The sequence below is a fragment of the Melopsittacus undulatus genome, chromosome 12 (genome assembly GCF_012275295.1).
Source record: "Melopsittacus undulatus isolate bMelUnd1 chromosome 12, bMelUnd1.mat.Z, whole genome shotgun sequence".
Taxonomy (NCBI): domain Eukaryota; kingdom Metazoa; phylum Chordata; class Aves; order Psittaciformes; family Psittaculidae; genus Melopsittacus; species Melopsittacus undulatus.
The window spans coordinates 22,487,450-22,505,699 of record NC_047538.1 but is presented as its reverse complement, the minus strand read 5'-3'; the positions used below and the strand labels follow the sequence as shown (position 1 = coordinate 22,505,699).

Genomic DNA, 18,250 nt, shown 5'->3' with positions numbered 1-18,250 from the left:
TTAGTGCCAGTGTCTCTTAGAGAACAGATGGTTTGTATGGTGACTGTGATGATGTGAAGTGAGTCAGATAATGTGCATTAGATCATGTTAATGACAGCAAAATCCAGTCCAGAGGAGATGAAGAAAATGCTTCCTACAACCACTGTCAATTATCAAATATCAGGCACATAAAAAACTTTCTTTATCAAGACACATTTTGTCTACATTTTCCCTTGTGTTCTTGCTGGTCCCTTCCTCTCTTCCAGGTATAACTTCAGCAAGTCAGCCAGCTCTTGATCTGTTGTAATTCCACCACCTTTTCTGCCCTTGAATTACATTGCTGCTTGTCAGTCCAAATATGCCACTTGATAAATGTTCTTGGATGTTGCATTTTGCTTTTTGTTAAAATGCAAACAATATCTCTCTCATTATCAACTTGTTACATTTAGGTGGGTATAACAAAGGGGAAATTACAAGGGTACAGAAGTAACATGGCACACTAATGGAAACCACCAGTCCCCAAGGAGCTCAGTGCTGCCTGACCTGGAATACTTCAAACCCTGCTGTATGAGTCACCACAAACACCATTGTTTGCTGTCTGTGTCTGTTCCACCTAGATAAAACAAGGAGGCTCAGACTCCAAAAGGCAACCTGACTGCAGGAAGCAGAGCTGGTTTGGAAGCTCAGAAGAAAGCCTGTCATACAGAGATCTAATGAGGCCCTCTGTGCTGGGACTCAGACAAGTTGCCTGTGAAAATCTGGGAGCCACATTGGTGATTATTCTGTCCTGTAAAGCACACAGCATTTGAAAATCTGCTCGTCCTAGGATGTTCCACTGAGCCCATCTGGAGCATCACAGTCATGATAACAAAGTGTCCTTCAGTACCTCCTCAAAAGAACCTGGGGTTAGCTTGATACCAGGGCATGCTATTCTGTGTTCTTCAAACAAAAAATAGGGGAATAAAGTGTGTAGGACTGGTTGTATTTTAGAGAATTCTGCTGCTTAGAAACACAGATGTGAGGATTTATCAGTAGATTTGATTCTATTCCATGCTCAGAATAAAGAGGCCTTTTAATGGTCTCCATTCACTAAAGCACAAATAAAAGTATTTGTGAATAAGCCCTCAATTGCTGGGGTCAGCTGCAATAGTCCTGGAGTGAGGCAGGACACTGGAGGAAAGAAATGGCTCGCTGGATGGCTCTGCAGAAAACAAATACATCGCTCTCTCTAAAACAGGCAAGGGAATACTGCTCTCAGCAGCTTCTATTAGAGCAGCTCTGATTGTTCTGTCTGGGGACTTGGATGCTGAAATGGGTTTCCCCAACAATTTTGTCACATGAAATACCAAAGTATTACATGTGCATTTATTTTTAAACCTGTGGGTTGTGTAGTAAAAATTGGGCTTGAGAGTTACGATGTGGAAATGAAAGGCAGCCAAGACTCAGACCTTAATTCAAACCATGCATTCCCCCACTCTGTGTTTTTCTCTCCTTTTTGACCAATCTGCTAATGTGACATTCCTTTCCAGTGGGAATTTGCTTGTATTTGCAAGGGAAGAATTCAGATTCTTATCTAGCAACACATCCTTTCTCCCTTTCTCATGCTGCTTAATTCCTTTGTCATCCTTGTGAGCCATTACATCGCTCTGTCAGCTTAAAGAACATATAAATACAATGTAAGTGTAATTTATACTGCCAGAATGTGGTAATGAATCCACACCATAAAAATGCTCCTAATATCCATTACTTAACTGTGTGATGCCAGTGAACTCTCAGAACTAGTTTGCGTGAAGGACATAAGCTAAAACAGGACATACTGCATCGACCCAAAAGGCAGGGACATGCAAGTAACTCTAGCTTGTCTTCTTAATTCAGGTAGTAGTGCTGAGCACCTTCACCTCCTATCAGAATGAGAGCAAACCTCTTGGAGGACACTCACTGAGGTTACAGATGACCTCACAGGGTTGGGTCTCGTCACTGATGTCAACAGGAGCTACATGTGAAAGAGAAGAACTTGGCCTTTAGGAAGCACTGGCATTGTTCTTTTCCCCACAGAAATGGTCATCAGTTTTCCAGCAGCACTGGAGATACATTAATGCTGCAGCTGTTTTTTTAAGGCTCTGTTTTTTTCTTTCATTACCCTCCCATTTTAGCTCATTAGACTACATGTAACACCCTACAGTGATGAAAAAGCCATGATATGACTGAGTTTCCCTGCAGAGCCGATGGAAATTTGAGAGTCCTTGAAGCTCACTCAGACCAGAAAACACTTAAAACACTCTAGGTTTTCTTTTATTTACATTCTGAAGAAGTCTTTAGGATGGAAGTATTGCTTTTAGGCACCATCAGCAAGCCAAATGGAACAGCTTTCCTACCTGAGCAATGGCCACTAAAAACAACACTGCTCACGGCCACAGATCCCAAATTTTCCAGAGATACATCAACTTTGCTATTTAAAAGTTGGTCAACCTGCATTTGTTGTTAGGTACCTAAATCACTGATCCACCTTCCAGTGCCAACTGACTCAAAACAAAAAGGAAGTATAGGCTCAGCATCCCTCAAGGTTATCTCAGGTAATTAGTTGCCCAACTACAGATGAAGTTAGCTAACTTCCGCAGACATGGTGTGGTCATTATAATCAAAGAACTAATCTAGTTCATTGACAGAAAGTCACAGCAAAAATACTGAATTCATTCCTATGATACTGCAAGGTCTGTAAGAGCACAACCTGTATAACACTTTATGCCTTCCATTGCACTCTACAGATGTCCTGCTGCATCTGCTAGGGACAATATTGTGCCTGCCAGAGTACCAATTACCCAAGGACATTCACTAATCTATATTGAAGCTTGGCTATTGAAGGTGCCAAAGTGAAGCCAAGGAAAAAATCTAAGAACACACTGGCTGTTTTTTTCCATGCAGCGGTGCTGAGACATACACAATCATTCCTGAGGAAAAGAAAACCTTCACTATCTGAACTGTTTTTCAGTTGCATCAGCAAGGTTTGCTGATGTTATTTGGGCCTTTTTATAAACTTGTTTGAGAGTAAAAGGCACAAATAATGAAACCCTTGCAACATTCAAGTCTATGCTCACTTCTGGGCTGTCTCCTTGGAAAAAACCCTCTTTCAAAAAGGCTTGATTTTCAGAAAACACAGCATTTGCTTTCTGAAATTCTGACTCTGCAAGGATCTCAGCTGATACACTCCAATTCATGAGTCACTGCTTGCAAAATTTAGCCACAAGCGTTCCTACACTTGCATTAATTAATCTAAGGGCAAGAGACTTAAATGTTATCCCCTTCATTCAAACTACAAATTAAACGATGTATGTGACTCTAGAAGTGACTCCTGTGCTAACAACACTATTTCCTTTGATGCATTTTCCACTGTGAAATCTATTCCTGTCTTCTTATTTTAGTGGTGCAAATGCAAAGTCCCTAAGGTCTCTTTTCAATGCCCTTCCTTGGGCAAGCTCTGTCTATAGGCTGAGTAAGATTTAGGCCTGAGAACAAACGAGTGTCTTACAATAAGGTAAGAAAAGTGAATTGTACGTTCTGTGGAATTAGTTCAGGCCTCCGGGATGAAGGCATTGCCAAAGTGCCCCAGTAACCAGGACTGTGCTCAGATCTGCACTGACCCAGCACAACCAAGATCAGCACTGCAAACACTCACAGTGCTTGAGCAGGAACTGATCCTCATGAATTCCCCACATTGAGAAGGGATGCTCCCAACAAAGCCTTCAGCTGGGAAGCAGGCAGGACACTTCCCTTACTCCTGGTGAAGAGGAGGTGGTAGGAAGACAAGCACAGGCAATGGGAGTGGGCAGGCTCCAGACTGGAGGAACTAGGAGAGGTAGAGAAAGTGGGATTCCACAAGATCATGCTACTGCTCCGTGTCTGCAGAAAACTGGGACAGAAGGCTTCGTGCATTGAAGCAGTGAGAAAAACTGACTAATCTGGGACTAATGCTAAGCAACCAGATTTCCCTGGGTGTTCTGGATCCGTGTGTAGAGAAGGTTTTCCACTGCCTTCTAATAAAGTCTAGTCTCAGAATGACAGCCTAATATGCCCAGACACTTCAGTATCAGAAATGTGCTACTCAGAGGAAAACAAAATTGTCTTGCAAAATACCAAGTACCAACTAAAACAAAACATGTCACTAAAACTGTTCCATTACACAGATGTTGGGAAAAATAATTCCAAAACAAACCACATTTACACATTTTTACTCTTTTGTATGACTTAATAACTTGCCAATTGTACTGATATATAATGACAAGTTGTATTATATTGCCGTATCATAATACAATAGGAGATGTCATGTCGTGCACTACTGAAATGCCCTGTCATAATATGGCGTAACCTGATGTTGATGAATATCTTTGCATACTCTGGGCAGATAGTCTATAAATCTAAGAAGCTAACAATACATCTGTACAACCTTTCCAGATCCACAAGTTCTTTTATCTGCAATCAAAGCCATGATTCTTCCAATCATGCTGCAGGACAAATGGTGCTCTGTCCTACATAACAGAATTGGGTTAGGCAGGCTTTAGCTTTTGCTTTTACAGTCTTTGTCTAAAGACAATATGTGAAACATGGTTTCTAAGCCCTGGAGAAGGTTATAAATGGGTTAATTACATAAGATCCTTATGGTTACAGGATGCAGTAAATGGAACAGATGGGCAGCATGTCCTTCTAGTTTGGACATTTTCCTGTCACTAAGTTATAAAAGAGTCTGAATTATTTTTATGTTACAGAAAATTAGGTAGCATAATAATGGAAATGAGTCATAAAACTTGAGATGTCTCCCTGTCTATGTGAGACAAAATACAGCTTCTGTGAGAGAAGGAGCTGTGGACAGACTTAACTGCATGGTCCCCAGTCCCACTCTTCAAGTTAACTGACTGAAAGAGCAATGAACACATAGCTTGTTCCACTGCTACTGACCCTGGGTTTTAATCTGTTCCAGAGCAACTGTTTGCCTTGATCTGGGGGTGTTCTCCAATCTTCTTTTCCATGTGGGTTGTGACCTGAAACATGCTGCTTCAAAGACTCCCTTTATAGATATAGGAATTTGCTGGCTTAAATTAAGTAGGATTGGCACATGAACTGAATGATAACCCCCCATAAAACCATCTAAAAATAGGAGAGAGAAGCCTTGCAATCTGCTGTGGCTCTAGAAGGGAAAAGAAACGTATTTGGCTATCTTCTGCCTCTATTTCATAGCTCTTAAAAATATTAAGTTGTTGTGACACAGAGAGCTCTCTGCTCTCTGGCATGGAAAAGAAGGGCATGCTCACATAGCAAACATGGATCACTGTCCAAAGACTGCCTGTGCTGTGAAAATAACAGATGCTGCATCATCTAAAGAAAGTGCATTAAAAATTAAAATGATATAAAATATATTTTGGTATAGCCAGATATTTGACTGCAGATTAAATCCATATCTGAAGGGAAGGCATGAGAAGACAACTCCAGAGTACCTCTAGAGGAAAGCAATTGACATGGACAAGTATTACACCTACATTTTAAGTCTAACTTCCAAACTTCTCATGAATTATCATCTGTAGGTCATGTCGATAAAACACTGCCCCATCCCAAAAGGCAACAACAGTAAATATGGAGTATACACTACCTGCTTAGGAGTATGAAGCAACTCTTGGGCAACAGTTGTAGCCACAATAGCCCGACTACTTGATGCACTTGGCTGAAGAAAGAGCGAAAGCCCAGCCACCATCTGTACTCCAAGGTCTGTTATGGTCACTTTGTCATCTAGCACAGTCACTGTCTTCTCTGCCAGGATGGAGTCAGAAAGAGGAGACAAAACCTTTGGAGAAACACAAAAGAGTCAACTTAGGAAAATTAAAAACCCCTTAAGGTCATCATCCCTTCTTGTCTCCAAATGCACAGAAATAAAATGGCAGAGCACACTGAAAATGCAGTCTGATTTCATTAGCAGGGTCAGAAACACATTCAGTAGAGAGGTCATAGCCACGAACATTGCATCCAGTACTGAGAGCTGTACTATCTCAATTGTGTTATTTTCATCACTTCACTTGAAGAGTCAACTTAAAACTTTCTGCCCCTGTTATTCTGTGTCCCAGTATTGTTAAGCTCATCACACATCCCAATCACTGCAAAGGGAGGTTAGCAACATCTAGAATTTGTCCTTCGCTACTTTGCTTGGAAATTCTCATTTCTCTGTCTTTTCTGTTTCTGATGGACCGTCAAGGTTGTAGCATACTCTTCCCTTTAACGAAACTAAGGGCCATATTGCTGTCTTTAGGGAACTAAGGATAGCCACTTCATGCATACACTTTTCTTCTCCACCTTCCTCAGATCTACAGGCTAGACTAGCTATGCATTTATGTATTGGCTTTAGTCAGGATTCAGCAGGGGCAGAACCGGGACATGGTGTTGGCCAATTATGCCTTTCCGGGTTATTAACCAGGTTTTAATTTTTCCCCCTGAACTAATGTTTAAATAAATCTAAAGTAACTTGACACAATCTAAAGATCTCTGTCTCAAAAAGTCAAAATGGTGCCCATCAGCTGACTGGTGGTAACCTGCACCCCTGTGGGGCAAGGGTTCTGCCTGGAAATGCTGCCTCTCCTAAACATCTCTGAAGGCTCTATGGATTCCAGATTCTGGCCATGCTGCATACCTTGGACCACCTCTAGTTTGGATTACTGTTGTTGGATAATGCTCTGTGTGACACTCTAGAAGGTCATGGAAACATAATGGGAAATTACCCTCTTTCAAGATAGCAGAACAAGATTGGATTTATTTATACCCCCAACACTAGTTCTCTAAGGGAATGGCAGAACGTGGCAGTCTAGAGCACAGTACCTGCATCGTTGTCATTCCCACTTCCCGTCCAATCAAAATCCTGCCTTCCTGCAGCTTGGCAATGTGAGGATCTTCTAGTTTCATAAAATCCATCACCAGGTCTGTAATGTCAAACTGCCAATCCGAGCCCAGCAAGTAGTTCAGCTGACCCCAAGGGCTAGAATCCTCAGCTACAAACTGTGTGAGGACTCGCACCATGGCATGTTGGTACTGCAGAGTGCATCCTCTTCCTTTCCGCTCGTCTTCATCCTCATCATCACTGTCCCTTGTGGGTCTGTTTTCATACGAAAATGAAGCATAAAGAATTGTTTTCAAAAACATCAGTGAAAACTAACATTAAGAGTGCTCATGGAGAGTATCCCTTTAAATAACAGCCCTCCCTTCTGTATTTTTTGGACCACTGCTGATTCATGGTTACCTAACATGATGAAGAGCCATACAAACAGACTATACCACTGATATACACAAACAACAACTACTCTGTAAGTGGACCTTACCAGAGTCCCACACTGTACTCTGATGCACAGGACAGACAAATGCACAGAAGCAAAACTCCCACAGATTCTAGAAGCTTTATTTCATCTGCAGATGTCCGGTGCAAAGCTGGAGTTCAGTGTTGCTGTTCCTCAGGGGAAGATGCATCATTTTGGGTGCAGATGCTGCAGCTGTTCTCATTTGCTGAGAGTTAAAATCAACTCCACTCATTTTACAAAAACACCCAGGAAATTTAGCAACTGAAACCCACCTTTTGTTGGAAACAACTGGGACTCGCCAGCCTTTTATCTGGCTCAGTTCTGTGTCCGAAATGTCAATCTGAAGCGGCAGGCGTGGAACCCAGACTGTGATTTGCAGAGGAGCACTCAGATACTGATAGGTGAAGTTCACAAGCGCATTCACCTTGCCTTTCATTTCTTTGCCATTGACAAAAACATAGTCACATCTGTCAGAAACCTAAGGGGGGGAGAGGGAAGAGAGAAAGAAAGAAGAAAGGGTAATCCCTGTGGCAAAACAAGTTCAAAGTGTAACCCCGGCATCTCAAAACCCAAAGCAAACAAAAAATGCTCCCTTCTTTTTATGCATGTTAATGATGGCCTCTTACAATGGGAGCAGCTGAACAGAAAAATCCTTCATTGACTCAGGAGGGATAATTATACTGGAGATGCGTAAAGACTGGATGGTATTTATGAAGCTGGAGGTTGATTTTCTGTTTGTTATGCAGTGAGCCACTAGCTGATCACAGTGCTGTGGAATTTATACTGAGCAAGGCTCCTTTGTGGCTTGGTCAAGAGGAGCCCAACAAACCAAACCAGCTCTCAACAGAGGCAAGCAGTAAATCAAAGCTCTATCCTGCTGAGTACCTTCATCAGGCGATGACGCTTTCAGTCATCAACACAAAGCTGCCTCTGGAGTGGATTTCATCCACTGAAGAGTAACGGAAGTCTACTCATTTCCCCCACAATAAACATTATCTGTTTATAAATGTTTACATTTTTATTAAAGCTGTAATATATTTCTGAACACTGCAGTAGATTCATCATTAACATGTAAAGGCTGTCCTGAAATATAAGCAAGCATTATGACAGTCATGTAAGAGTTACATCAGTAATCACTTCTTTAATCAATGTTGTAATTTATAGACCATTGAATTTTCTCATTTGTTACGTTACTGAGTACCAGTGATAAAATCACTCCTGAATATATAAATCACTAGGAGAGATGCAGATAGTATGAAGTGACTCCATGCAATAAAGTCATTGTCATATCTATTCCTAAAGGTGTCATAAATGTCTGGGGAAATCCTATAGCACATTCATCATACATTAAGTGGCGGGCAATGAGAGCTGTAACAGCACTAAATGAGCTGGTATGTCTGCAGAAATTAACAGTAAACCCAGCAGATCTCAACTCCTACTCTTGCTCCCATCATGTCAGAATTCTATTTCATCACCCATAGCGAATATCATTAGTGGTAGCGATGCATCTCCCCACTTGAACATATATTTATACTATCATCTGCTCCCTTTTATCCCCACTCCTATTCCCAATATAATTTTATTCAAATGAAGATTATCGGCTGGAAATGCTTATGTCCCCAGGCTAATCAAACAGATGGATGTTCTCTGCGACCACAGACACAGAAGCTAAACTGTTCCCAGTTCTGTTTGTATCCTCTGTCAAGTTTAGGCACTGTTCACATTCTGGCAGAATATGTGGTGGTGAGATTGCAAAAAGGAAACTTCAGAGAACATAACACAGACGTACCTATGACTCATTCCCTAAGAGGGTTATGCTGTAACTAGACTCTGTTGACTGAAAGCAGTACTATGTACTACAATACCTGACCCATCTGTCTGGTTAGGTTTCTGCCTCACACTATCCAAGACAGGTTTAAAAGTCTGAACGTGGCAGAAATGTCTTCATTTTATCTGTATGAATGGCATGACCTATTTTTACATCCATTAACTTGAATGGCAATACAGAAAAAGGCTTACTTCACACTAGGCTGTTTAAGACTGACCATTTAATCTCATAAAATCCATCAGTAAAAGTACTATGCAGCAAAGGTCCATAACACAAAACCATGCAGTAATTCAGAACTGTTTCATAAATGGGTTGCTCTTTCTTTCTATGCTGCCATTGCCTCAGCTTCACCCTGAGAAAGAAAACATCATGGCTTCCTGATCATGGAGCCATTTCTGCCTACAGCAGTATACAGCTGTTAAGACATATCAGGGGCATTCAGCTCCTGTGTTTGAGCTGCTGATGTCTAACACATGCCTTGCTGCTGTCTCAGTTGCACGGAAACAGGAATGGCCAGGGGGTGATTTTCCTCTCTTGATGCTTGGCAGTGTTACTTCTCTCCCTGAAGCTGCCCATGTTTCTCTCCCAGAAAGGGAAACCCTATGAAGTATCTTAGACCACAGACCTAGTTCTTAGATGGCTAAAATTAAAAAGAATTCACATCTAAATAATATACCACATATGAATGCTACCTATGGCACCACATCCTCAAAGCAGGTCAGGTACAAGGAAGTCCTGGCTGACACAGACCCTAATTTCTGTCCTGCTCTGTAACCTCAGGAAAGACAATTCAGTTCTCTGTCCATTTTCCCCCACAGGTGTAAATAACACAACCCAGGGAGCCTTGGTCAGCAACAGAGAACTGCACTGCACCTGAAGCACTGAATGGGAGGTTGTGAGTGTGCCCAGCGGAAGGACCCTGGGACTAGAACCTTTGACAAAGCAGCTTCAGGTATGGCTCTTTGCTCTTCAGCCCTGCCTTCCTCTGAGCAGAAGATTTTTGGAGGCTTGTCAATAAGATCTATTGCTGCTTGGAGCGGCAGCCATTGTCATCCTGCACCAGGGTCCATCCCATTCATTTCTATGGAGTTCATCCCAAAGACAAATGAACAAGCCGTCTGAGGCAGTCGTACGAGTTGCTTATTTATGTGCATGGTAAAACACAGGCACACGCTGATAAAAGATTTCTAATAACATGCTCAGCTTCAAACTGACCAAGTCCAGTCTAGATGTATGATTTAATAATATCTAAAGCCCAGTGTTGTCAGAAACAGAACAAATGCAACTGTCAGGGAAAAAACCCATAGTAACAATAGTAGTAAAACTGAAATTCCTAAATGGTTCTGGGCTGAGATCCAATCTCTATCTGTATTTGTAAAGCTGCTATATGCCTTCATGGGCATGCGACAAACGAATGGCTAAACAAATATATACAGCATTCTAAGGAGGTGGCTGCTGTAGCTACCATGCAGCCTTTAAAATGGCTACAGGTTAATATTTATTACTGGACATGCATCAGCAACAGTGGCAGGTCTTTATGGGTTGCACTGAGAAAAACATTACTCTCTTCCCCAAGTACAAGCACTGCTAATGTCCTTACACATGCTCTTTCTTCTGTTCCTGTATTTCTGATTAAAAGGTAGCACACAGAGAGTACAGGAAGAGCAAAGCCTGTACTGTTTTGTATTACTGTATGCATTTTAACTGTTGTGCTTTTGGGTATCCGTTCTCGAAGCAAAACTGATTGCTTCTGACAAGGAAAGGCAACAGACTTCCTAAGTAGTGTTATACAGGGGATGAAAGGGAGAAAGTATCTCAGCGTCTGATTCACATTGTGTGCGTGTGTGCTCCATATCTACAGGATTAACGATACTCCTAAAGAAACATTCAATTGAAGCTTTTCCATAGTCTACAGCTTCTGTAAGCAATACACCTTAGCTAAGGTTCACTATAGCAGGCTAGCAGAGTGAGTGCACGTGGGTTTGCTTCCCTTGACCTCGTCTCACACAGTGTCACTTGAAAAATAAAGGATTTCTCAGCTCTGTTTCCTCCAGGGCTTCTCAAAGGTCCAGGGGCCGGCTCTCATGTGTGAGCCCTGCCCACAGTGGTCTAAGGAAGCTGCTAACAGGAGCTGGGGACTGTGAGCAATGATCTCTCTCCCATCTCCTGTAGCATTTCTGCTTTTACTATGAACACATCTTCCCTCTGAAAGCGCTGTTTATCTTTGGCATCAGAAGAAGTGAGAGATGATGAAGGGAAAGCCTGCTTAGACACCACCTTTAAGTGGCTGGGTTTGTTCTACTCTGCATAGCAGATCAGCAAGAACTTTTGCATTTTAAAGAGGTTTCTGTTGCTATTTCAGCAGTTTCTTTCATTATTAAGCTGTATTCAGCTACTTTCCCCTTTTTTCTACTTTTCTGGTTTCTCTTGCCAGATTAAAACTAAAATAAAGAAGCCAGACAGCAAAAGACAGGACTGAGCACAGTTCCCTAGAGGTTTCTTCTTTGTCTTTCTCTTTTTCTGGTATTATGTTTTTGTGCCCCTTTCTAACAAAGGCCATTGCTTTCTGAATACCTTGGATAGGTTCTCTCTGCAACAAATCACATTTTATTGAACTGACAGAGAAAACTACTGCCTGGAAATCAAGAGCCGCTCCTGAATCACTACCTATGGCACTATGTGACTGTGATCTGGAGGGTGAATGCATCTTTCCATCTGGTAACAGACTAGCTGCAGTGAATATTAAGGAGATTATTAGTACCAGTTAAAGCAGAACCTCTGGGTCTATCTTTACTTACTCCTTTCAGATTAAGGTCTTGATCCCACCATTGCAGAACTGCAAGAAGGGGGCATGCACAAAGGATGTGACAACACAGTGCTTGGACTCTGCAGCCTTCAAAGGGCTGTTCATACTTCTATAGGAATAAGTTTTGCTGGGTTAAATTTTACAACAGATTCCTAAAAATTCCTCATTCAGCTGCTGGTGGAGGCAGATAGCTTCTAAAAACCAGATTTCATGTCCCATACAAGCTAAGACTGTGTTTCAGAAGGTGGTGAACTCAAAGCACTGTCTGTTCTGGTTCCTATCTGCTGTACACAGCAGTGGAAAACCCGACAAGAGCTAAAAATAAATGAGTGGTACTGGCTGTGTGAGCCTGGTCGAGTCTAATCTTGTTTATTCTCCTGGTGGTTTTTCACCTCTGGAGACATCAGCCAGTCTCTGAAGGACAGCTCAGGAGGACAGAAAGAGAAGGTTTTAAAATGGCAATGCTGTCAAGTTTATGAACACTGAGAACTGGTGAGGCATCAGTCCATTTCCTAGGTAGGAGTCTGTGTGGTTCGACCTTAATTCAGCACCCCGAGGTTTCAAAAGTCTCAGAAATTTGGGACTGACCATAAATGAGGAGATAGGGTAATGGCAGATGTCCTGCTTGTATTCATCATGTTCAAAGTCCTGTATTTTGGTGTGTAAACTCATTTTTTTCATTTCTGTTATACAAATGTAAATGTTGCTAAAATATTCAAAGGTTACATAGCTGTTTAAATAATTACAGAAGCCTTTCTAGGAGCAAAAGGATTTTTTCCCAGTATCTCCTAAAGGAATATAAATTTAAATGAAAAACTTTACAGGACAATTAGTAAAGAATAAGGATGTTCAACACTTTTCAAATAGAAAAATACTCCTCGTGTTTCAGCTCAGCATCATCACTCTTACACACCAGAAAGGCAGCTGAAGCTCGTGGAGGTTAAGATTTGTGAACAAAGTCATTCATTCCACTAAGGAGTACAGAGCAGCAGAATGACTTATCCACTGAATATACTGACACGTAATATATAGCAAATATTAGTGATAATCATTTCACAAGCTTTTTGGACAATCCTTTAGGATTTTGTAATATTCATTTCCTTGCTATAGAATTTCTTCTAAGATTTTTTTTTAAACAATATTCTCTGTAGAAAGGGAATTATCCTCTATTAAATTCTGGAGGTTTTGAGACAGACTCTATATAGCTCTCTGGCCTTGATTCCAATTAAACACTATGGTTTTATGTATAAAGGAAATCTCACGCTACGTGAACAGCAGGCAATGGCAAGGATTTCAAAGCCTGGCTACATAAGCCTGAATAATCAGTAACCTACTGCTGGAAAATGGAAGCTGTCCCAAGGCCCACACTACTCATTTTTTCATGTTAAACTGTTTAAGTCTATAAAAGTCAAAGCTTCAGACCTGAGCTCTTCCAGGATCTCTGAAACTTATATTTACAGTTCTGTGACACTGTCTGAGCAGCCTTTAAATTGGAAGCATCCATTATAGGAGCTGCTAATTGCTAGTGTGACTTGACTTGCCAGAGCCACCCCTTCATTCCCACTGACTACAACTGGAACTGTACTCAGCGATTTGGAAAGTGAAGCCAAAAGCTCCCCTCACAGGGTGAGCATAAAGGTAAATACAGTAATGCAAACTTAACACTGATAGGACTGTAATCTTAATAAATGAGAGGTTTGATTTTTCACATTATGTGCAAGAATAACCCTGAGAGTTGTTTTTACCAATCACCCACCAAAAGAAAAACAAAGAATTAGTTTCTTGTACAGTTGAGGAATAATTACTCCCATTCTGGAAGCAGTAATAAGGGAATAGAGCAGGTATTGCACTTTAATAACTGATTTAAGCCTTATTCTGCCTTGCTTAGCACTAACTGTCCATAGTTTTCAATGGGTAACACAGCTTGTGCATTGGTGTTGCTTTGTGCTTGTAAAAAGCTGCCACATTGCAAATGTGGTTTGAATCCCTGCAATCAGTCCTCAGGCAAAGTTCCCAGCAACCCACACTAATTCCATCGGGATTGAGCCCCGAGCGCTGGAGAACTCTGTAAAATCAGGACCATAGTTTAGAAGCAATTTGGCCTCCCTCTGCTGAGAAGGGTCTGCATTTTCAGTATCGGCAGCCAGATTAGCAAAACTAAGTAGAAAGCCCCCAAAGCCAGAGAGCATTTCTTGGGGAAAAGGCTGTACATTATCTAATCTCATTACAAGGATTTTGCTGGCAGCTTTACAGAGCAGAAGCAATACATTTAACTAACTGAATCTCATTCACTACGACAGAACTGAGAGAGTAAAAGGGGCACAAAATGCCAGCTGAGACCGGAGGGCATCTACTTGCTCCCAAATGACCAGCTTTTGAAGCTGAACTGTAGCTGCACTGAGACACAGGAGCTCTCTGCAGTGAGCATTATCACATAAACCAAAATCTGCCTTGTTTTGTGCACTCTTGAGTCAAGTAATTTCTGAAAATGGGGTTGAACAGAGAGTTTGGCTCCTACGCACTAGGGATATGGCAGACTATATGTGCAGCATGGGTCTAAATATCTTGCTTGGCAAAGCAGGGTAACAGGGTGAATGCAGGGACTTTTAATTCCATCTACACACTCTGGACAGAAGTTGTGCATTTGAGAACATCCCAATGCTTTAATTTTCTTACTTGATATGTATCTACAATATACAAATACACACTATGTAAATTACAGCTTTCAGCAGAGAAGGAAAGGCAAAGTGTTTCTTCTGCCTGTGTTACTCAAAAGGTCTGGATAACATTGCTTATCTTCCCAATATATCTACAGCTGTCATAAGACTAATGTTATTTCTTCCATTTTCTTTGCCTGTCTTGATCTTGCAGCTTTGAAACTGATTTTGAAGCCCTTTCTGTGGAACTGGGGGCACTGTTATTGCCCCCACTTTGTTTTCTCATTTGGGATGTACAGGTCCTCCACACTGACATCAGTAACACAGGTAGTGAGTGTGATGAAGGGGAAAGAAATCTGCAAGGATATGGTTTAGAAGTCTCTTTAGCTGCCCTTGAGGTTTTTGCATATTGTGTAATGGCAAAGTAGCTACAACTTTTATTGCTGAATTTGAGTACCTCAGACCATGTTGATTTCGAGTTTCAATTTCCATAAGGGCTGACTTCGTGGGAAGCAGTGGTATACACTAATGATACATCTTCCGAGAAAGCTCCATGCATTACTGGCCTATGTGCCGTATTTGCATCTGACAGAAGCTTTATTTTTCTAAAGCTCCTCTGAAGTTCTTCCTCTCTGCTGATGCACATTGATCCCTGTAAATCACAGGACTATGAAGGAGTACAAGGAGGTGGACTTCCTATCTGCAATTTATTCAGAAGGTAACAGATTTACCAGAAGAAAAGCCTACAAAGTTACAGGCCTTCAGAACAGCAGCATGATGTCATTTCCATGCTGTGATCTTCCTTCCTGTTTTTAATGCTGTTCAGTTTCACACAAACCATAGGAACACATAGAATCAGAAGAGGAAAAAGGAGCCACCAGAGAAACGGGTTGTGGGGTTTGGACTCACAGAGATACAGCTTTTGCTTTTGAAGGCTTTCAAGGCTATATTTAGGGTATGGTGAGTAGGAACTGTATTTGCAGTTCAACAGCTATAGAATATAAACTCCAGGAAGGTCATTTGTGGTGGCCCTGGGGGATCTGCACCATGGAGTAGATGTGACAGAGATCCCACTCTTGTTCTGAGTCTGCTGGTGAGTCCCTATAGCCCCATGCAGACACCCTGGCTCAGGACCCAAAAGCAGCGTGGCTCAGAATGAACACACAGACACTTTACAGGTAGTCCAACTTTGGTACATTCCTCCTAGAAAGTTACACACCACTTTACTGATGAAAATGAGAGTACTGCTACGATTCTGACTGCGTGAGCTGAAGTACCTGAAAGATGCATCAGCCCTCCATGAGTAACTGCCTGAGTACTACAGTGGAGGAGGACTGGCAGCAGCAGCTGTTGTTTAGATTGACCCCTCATGCTCTCACTGAATCTTGCAGGCCTGCCATAAAACCACAGAAGTGAGCATCACATTGAAGTGACTGCACAGAATATGGCCTGACTATTATTAGACTGCACTGGATTCCTGGAAACCCCATCCAGAGTGACTTCTCACTTCTCCCTTTGTTTTGTAACAGGGTTGTGTTAGGAATGAGAGCTGTTTATCCACTTCCTCAGTATTCAGCGTGCTCATCTCTAGAACACTTGCACCTAGCTAACAAACTCCAAAGTTTTATTTGACCTAAGTCAAAAATGAGCAATAAATCAACTGCATTGTATTCACTGAAGGAGCTTTTTCTTGGAAGTTAGTGTCCTCCTTTGATCACAACAGCTGGTGGAAACAAACAGATCTTTCTAGACAGCCCCTTGGTTTTATTTTCTTCTATAACCTGTGCTAAAAGCATAATGCGAAGCCTTAAATCCTCTGAGTTTTGAAGGCTTTGCAGTAAAGCCCCATACACAGAATATATGTGCATGCTGAGGTGCAGAAATGTGATGCAAAGTTGGATGCTTACCCTGCCACATACAGCAGGAGTTGAAAGGTATGAGGAAAACGTAATGTGCCTGTGGCATGCCAGGGTTTCTAATGGGATGAGATCTTCTGAAACCCTGCTTCCCCTTGAAATCACCATCTGTATCACACTTCATCACAAACCACCACATCATTTTCTACCTCCAGATGCTGCTGGTAAAAAAGGCACAGAGAAGAAACCTTAGGTGCCATGGGAAGCTTTGTTTGAAGCAGACTTAAGTTTTCCTGACAGACACTTATGAGCGTCCTTATTTTCATATTTGGCCATATCTCCTACAGTGTTTTGCTGAAGCAAGTACAGTTCCTTCCAAGCTCAGACAGAACCAGAAGCATTGATCTCTATGAGATCAGTTCTGCAATACTCATGTAACACCTTAGTTTTGAGAAGAAAATGATCAGATCTTGAATTAGCCTTGTGAAGAACAACACACCAGATATTTGGCCCTTCCTTAGCAATCTCAAGCATTTCCACATTCTTTAGGACTGCAGTACACCAAGTAAGGGCAGACACACCCTGATTCCTATACATCTTCATACAGGTTTTCATAGACCAATGCATTTTGGCACTAGCACTTTCTTTAACATTACACTTTACCCCTTTCCTTCATGTCAATGTTTCTGTCATCACCTGTCCCCATCTCACCATCCCCTGGGCACCTGTTTTGTTCTCTCCTGGTTGCATGTCTGGAAAGTTCAAAAGGATCCAGGGACCAGTTAAGCCCTTCCAGTAAGCAGATCAGGTAGCAGAAACTGGTCCTGCAGCAGGGTATTATCACCCATCAGTCCATCAGCTGCAAGGAGAAGCTGATCCCCACTCAGGTCAGTATATTTACAAAGTATGAGGAGCTCTCCTTTCACTAACAGCCTGGCTTATGCATGGATAACTTCACTTTTCCAGGCAGGGCTAATACAAATGACAGGCAGGATGGTTTCCCTTAGTGGCGCAAACCTGTTTTTGAATTGCAAAGTCTGGCATCCAGCCCTATACCCAGAGAGCAAGTCATCACGTTGACCAAGTATATACACTGATTCGAGTCATCATCTTTCTATTTGGTGCCTAAACAATATGATAAAAGGGCATCCATAAATCATATTTTTGATAAGGCTTTTTTTCTGGAATATCCATAATGAAACATCAAGGAGCCTGAGAGCATCTCCCCATACCACTAAAAATCCAGGGTGAGCTTTCCTGATGGCTTTTAATGAGGGCAGCACTTTAATGAGTGCAGGACTGAGACTCAAGAGTTCTATTCTTTAATAGCTGCCTGCAGCTCAGCAACTCTGCTTGGAGCTGTATTCAACCTACCAGCAGAAAAATGCATAACTCAACTGCTAATAAAAATACCTATGCATGCTGCCTATCAAAGAGAGAACTGTACTTCTATATTCAATTTTAAGACACATTGTAAGTTTTGCAAGTATTGGAAAGCAAGGAAGAGCAGTGAAATTTCTTTGTGGTTAAATAAACAACCAAAGCTCTTGAAGCATAGCTATTTGTGTAAGATTGGGTATATTAAGACAACAGCTAAGTAGCATGTAAATAATGAAGTGCTGTCTACTTTTCCTTAGGAAACAGGGTATTGTTGCAATTTCCAAAAGAAATTACTACTATTAGTATTTAACTATTTATTAAACTCTTATGAATGTGTCCATATGTTAGCTCCCTTACTGGCAAACCGCAACGTTCCTGCATCACGTGCTGCACAGCATCCAGACTGACCCTCCATCTGA

The 18,250-nt window shown here is 41.6% G+C and overlaps 1 protein-coding gene across 1 annotated transcript in view; it reads right to left on the bottom strand.

Annotated features, from left to right (window-relative positions):
- TMEM132C (transmembrane protein 132C) overlaps positions 1-18,250 on the bottom strand; it is a gene marked incomplete at its 5' end in the record, with an annotated part of 144,004 nt that overhangs the window by 4,765 nt on the left and 120,989 nt on the right. Inside the window, 3 exons of the mRNA XM_031045510.2 lie at positions 5,618-5,809; positions 6,832-7,105; positions 7,577-7,782. Coding sequence (XP_030901370.2) covers positions 5,618-5,809; positions 6,832-7,105; positions 7,577-7,782 — 672 coding nt within the window. The remainder of the gene's footprint in view (positions 1-5,617; positions 5,810-6,831; positions 7,106-7,576; positions 7,783-18,250) is intronic.